General features: G+C 49.2%; 1 protein-coding gene across 1 annotated transcript in view; it reads left to right on the top strand.

The window, feature by feature from the left end:
- TRIM29 (tripartite motif containing 29) overlaps positions 1-4562 on the top strand; it is a 26591-nt gene that overhangs the window by 226 nt on the left and 21803 nt on the right. Inside the window, exon 1 of the mRNA XM_006915649.3 lies at positions 1-608. This exon is cut by the window's left edge and continues 226 nt beyond it. Within this exon, the coding sequence (XP_006915711.1) occupies positions 1-608 (608 nt within the window). The remainder of the gene's footprint in view (positions 609-4562) is intronic.

The raw sequence follows: 4562 nt of genomic DNA on the forward strand, positions 1-4562 counted from the left end.
AGAGCTCCCTGTTCTCAGGGAATGAGTGGCGGCGGCCCATCATCCAGTTTGTGGAGTCCGTAGATGACAAGGGCTCCAACTACTTCAGCATGGACTCTGGGGAAGGCAAGCGGTCTCTCTATGCTGGGATCCAGCTGGGGGCTGCTAAGAAGCCACCCGTCACCTTTGCTGAGAAAGGGGAGCTGCGCAAGTCCATATTTTCAGAGCCCCGGAAGCCCACCACGTCCACTGTGGAGCCTGGAGATGTCCGGAGAAACAGCTACCCTCGGACCGACCCGGGCATCACATTGCGCTCCAAGCCAGGCTCTGAGGAGGTCCTTTGTGACTCCTGCATCGGCAACAAACAGAAGGCCATCAAGTCCTGCCTAGTGTGCCAGGCTTCCTTCTGTGAGCTGCACCTCAAGCCCCACCTGGAGGGTGCTGCTTTCCGTGACCACCAGCTACTCGAGCCCATCCGGGACTTCGAGGCCCGCAAGTGCCCCCTGCATGGCAAGACCATGGAGCTCTTCTGCCAGACAGACCAGACCTGCATCTGCTACCTCTGCATGTTTCAGGAGCACAAGAATCACAGCACCGTGACGGTGGAAGAGGCCAAGGCCGAGAAGGAGGTAACTTGCTGGGCCCCTCACTGCCCCTCCAGGCCTCTCCTCCCTCACCATGCATGTCTCTCCACATGATTTCCTCCACTGGAGGTTCCTAAGGTTTGGGGCTTAAGTCTCCACTGTTCCTGGCTCTTTTTAGCCCCTGCACACCCCTGGTCTGGGGGTCAAAGGCAGTTCCCCAATCTTCTAAGTCCTTAGGAGATGGGGCATTTCCTCAGAAAGATTGGGGACTTGGACACAGTCATTGGATAAATTTAAGTCAGGTCAGATAATCAGCACTCAATCCTGGGCTCTGTGCCTGGTTGTGGTGTTTCTTCTTTTTTGACTTAAGAAAGAGAGTATTCTTAAATTCTCTCTGAGCAGGACTGGCCCTTTGGGAATGGGTTATGGGTGAGGAGGAGGGAATTTTGACCTTTAAGTGTCCTTTTTTTCTAGCTTCAGGATTTGCATTTGCAGGGCAATGGCTTCTTGGGTTTCTATCTGATTCCTCCAGCCAGTCTCTTGATTCCCCCAATGGCCTCTTTTACTTTCTCTCAGCTGCGCCCTGTGTGCTTTGTGTGTATAGTTGCATGCAGATCTGCCTATGCTTGTAGGTGAACACTACTGGTGAGTGTTGGCATTTGTGTGTGGGTGAGGTGTATACAGATATATTTGTATGTGTTTTAAGTGCATGTGGGTGTTTGTGTGCATATGCATGTTTGCATGAGTTTCATATGTGCTTATGCCTGTACTTCTATGGGGAGGAGCAGAGGCGTGTGAAGGCTTGTGAATGTAATACACCTGGTTAAGGTGTTCTGCACTAGAAGGCCCAGCTGTGGCTGCTGCCCCTTGTCCCACAGATGCTGGGCCCATTCTCTTCAGCAGCAACACAACTTCCTGCCATGGGCAATCTCCCACTGGGGTGAAACTCCTGATGGTCAACCCAGGGAAATAAACTTTTCTCAAGAGCTTCTGCATTCCTCAGAATGGAGTAGTACAGGCAGGATACCCTTACTGCCCAGCATTCCTGACCAGACACTTGTTGATTACTCTCTCCCTGCACCTCTTGCCCATACCCTTGGGGAGGGAGGGATGGTTAGAAATGGGAAAAGACTTAAAGATCCTTTTCAGAAGCTTCATTTGCCCCACCACAGCTTGGCACTGAGCTTTTTACTGAGAGATTGAGATGGGGCTGGTCCATGGAACCTATTCTTCAGAAGCTTACTTGGGAAAGCAGAACAGAACAAGGAGCAATCATCTTCATCCACCACAACCAAGAAATGGCAGAGCCTCAGATGAGGTTTTAGGAGACCCGACTGAGTTCCAGTTCTGTTTTTTGTCTCTAATTAGCTGTAAGATGGTGGAGAAGTCCCTTCCATTCTCACAGTCTTGGTTTCCCTATATATGAACCCAAGGGGTTGGACTAGATTGTTGGTTTTCAGATTACCTTATGGAGTTCTAGGAGTCTTAGAAAAGTCTTTGAGGCTTCGGCGATGAGGAGGGGGGCAAATTGGTGCCAAGAAGCCAGGGGCTCCAAGTCCCCACCTCTACTGCAAGCAACCCATACTCTTATTTACTTGTTTTATATATAATTTGTCCCAAATTTCATTTGAAACAAGGGTATCACCACTTAAGAAAAGTTCAAGTGTCCCTGAAGGACAAGAGGATCACAGGCAGCCCTCCCTGGAGGCACCAGGCACTGAGTTCATGTTCTGGCACTGGGCCTGCTGTAACACTCAAAGACACTGCCCTTGCCCTTGCGGGCTCATGATGTAGGTCAGGAGGCAGAGCTCAGACACACAAACAAGCCCAGGAAACACCTGCCCAGTTACACAGTAGCAGCTATAGGTAAACATCAAATCATAGAGGACAGAAATGCCAGGCTGAAGAGTGTTAGCAATTTCATCCATCTCCTCTTCACCTTACAGATAGAGACACAGGCCAGAGAAAAGAAGAGACCTGTTCAAGCTTATAAAATTTGAGTAACAATCTCCCCCAAGTTCTCTTCCAGTGTTTGAGAGCAGTTTAGGAGAAGGGTACTGAGAGGATAGGATTCAGGATATGTGTGTTTCACAGGAACTTTCAGGGAGAAAATGTCTGATCCATTGGAACAACTTTATTGGTGAGAGCTTCATGGAGCGTGTGTGTATGCACTTACGTGTGCATGTGTGTGTGCACCAGCAGCAGAGGACTAGGCAAGAAAGATTGGTGCCAAGCAGCCAGGAGACCAAGATGGAGCAGAGAAGTTTGTCTAGGTCTGGCTCTGCAGAAACTTCAGATGTGGGGGACACTGACACATAGTGGAGTTAGTGGTTTGATGGATCAAAATGAATGGGCAGGTCGATCCTGGCATCCATTGGAGGCATCCCCTTCAGATCCAAACATCAGCCTACACACAGTTTTTTGCAAGGACCTCTGTCCAGAACCTCCTTTACAGACTGGTTGGTAAAAATTCAGGTGAGGTCATCTCAGACTTATCTTGGTTAGCTGCACGAGGCTGTAGATGGCATTGAGGCTATGGGTGTTCATCTCATGAGCCTCAACTCTACCTAAAGACTCTGAGCAGAGGCAGTATTAGGGCAAGGTCACTTGGTGTGGCCACATGACAATCCTTCTGGTGGGCCTAAGGTCAGAATGTTTTCAATTCCACGCTAAATGTTGCAAGGGATCCCACAGATGTTCTCTGGCCCACCACCTCTGTCTCTGGACATTTTCCAGACTGGATTAGGCTGATGAGATTACAGTGTATGTATCCATCCTTTCTTGTCTCTCATGGCCCTTCCCCTGTCTATCCTAAGTCCCTTCTGTTGCATTGGGTTAGGATGGAATCCCCCTACAGGCCTGCCTGACCTCTGCACTCACCAATGGTACTTTCCTGGTGAGGGTCCTGGCTGGGCTCTGGGTTGGCAGCATGACAAGGCATGTATGGAGGAACCCAGCCTGGGCATCACTCTGGAGGTACAAGCTCCTGGCTTGTCAAGGCAGGGTAGGTTCAGTACCTTGGCCACTCTCCCAATTCCAACCTTTGACTCGGTCATTTCTCTCACCATACCCCATGGCTTTGCTTCTTGCTTTATTGCCCAATTCTTCCATGAAGGCTGAGTTGCCAGGCTTCTGGGCCTGGGCAGTCACTGGTCTTTCAACATTGGGAGCTGAGCTGATGTGGGCAGAAAAACTCTTTGGGCAGACAACAGCGATGGGTTCAGGAAAAGAAGCAAGGCTTAAAGGCCTGGAGTGTGATGGGGGGAGGGAAGAATCACTCTCCCAGAAGATCTTATGGAAAAACTTATGCTCTGGGACAAGGGTAGGTAAGAAAAGGAGATGGAATGACCTCTGTGAGTGCTGAGAATAAAACAACAAAATCGAAGAGGGTTAGAGACAAGAGACAGAAAAGGAAAATGACAGGCAAATGGGCAGGAGACACAACAGTCTTTACGGAGCACATGTATGTGCCAGGAACTGAACTTGGTGTTTACGTGGTTACTCCTGACACAGTCCCACAGGGTGGGGGTTACAGTACCTAATTTTTAGATGAAGAAACAGGCTCAAAGATGCCAAGAGACTTACCCAAAGTTATAGTGCTGGGGAATGTCAGAGCTGGGTTCAAACTATTAGTGTGGCTGCAATCCAGGCTATTTCCTCTCTACTATTTTAAACTTTGTTTTAATAGGACTGACAGGCTCTCCTTGGGGTCACTGAGTCCAGGGCTTCTAAAAATAACCTCTACCTGAATTACTTGATGAATTTCTAAGACACAGATTTCTGGGCCTTACCCTGAGAGGTTCTGATTCGGGGATTCAGGGCCTAGAATCTATATTTTAAGTCTCCCTTGGGGATCTAATGTGTCACCAGGTTGAGAATCAGAGATCTAGTCCAATTTTACCAGGGGTAACCAAGACCCAGGAAGATGGGGTGACTTCCTCAAGGGCCCATCACTGATCTAGAGATGGACTGGGTGATGCTTTTCTCACCCTATCTTGC

Source organism: Pteropus alecto, unplaced genomic scaffold, assembly GCF_000325575.1.
Source record: "Pteropus alecto unplaced genomic scaffold, ASM32557v1 scaffold786, whole genome shotgun sequence".
Taxonomy (NCBI): Eukaryota; Metazoa; Chordata; class Mammalia; order Chiroptera; family Pteropodidae; genus Pteropus; species Pteropus alecto.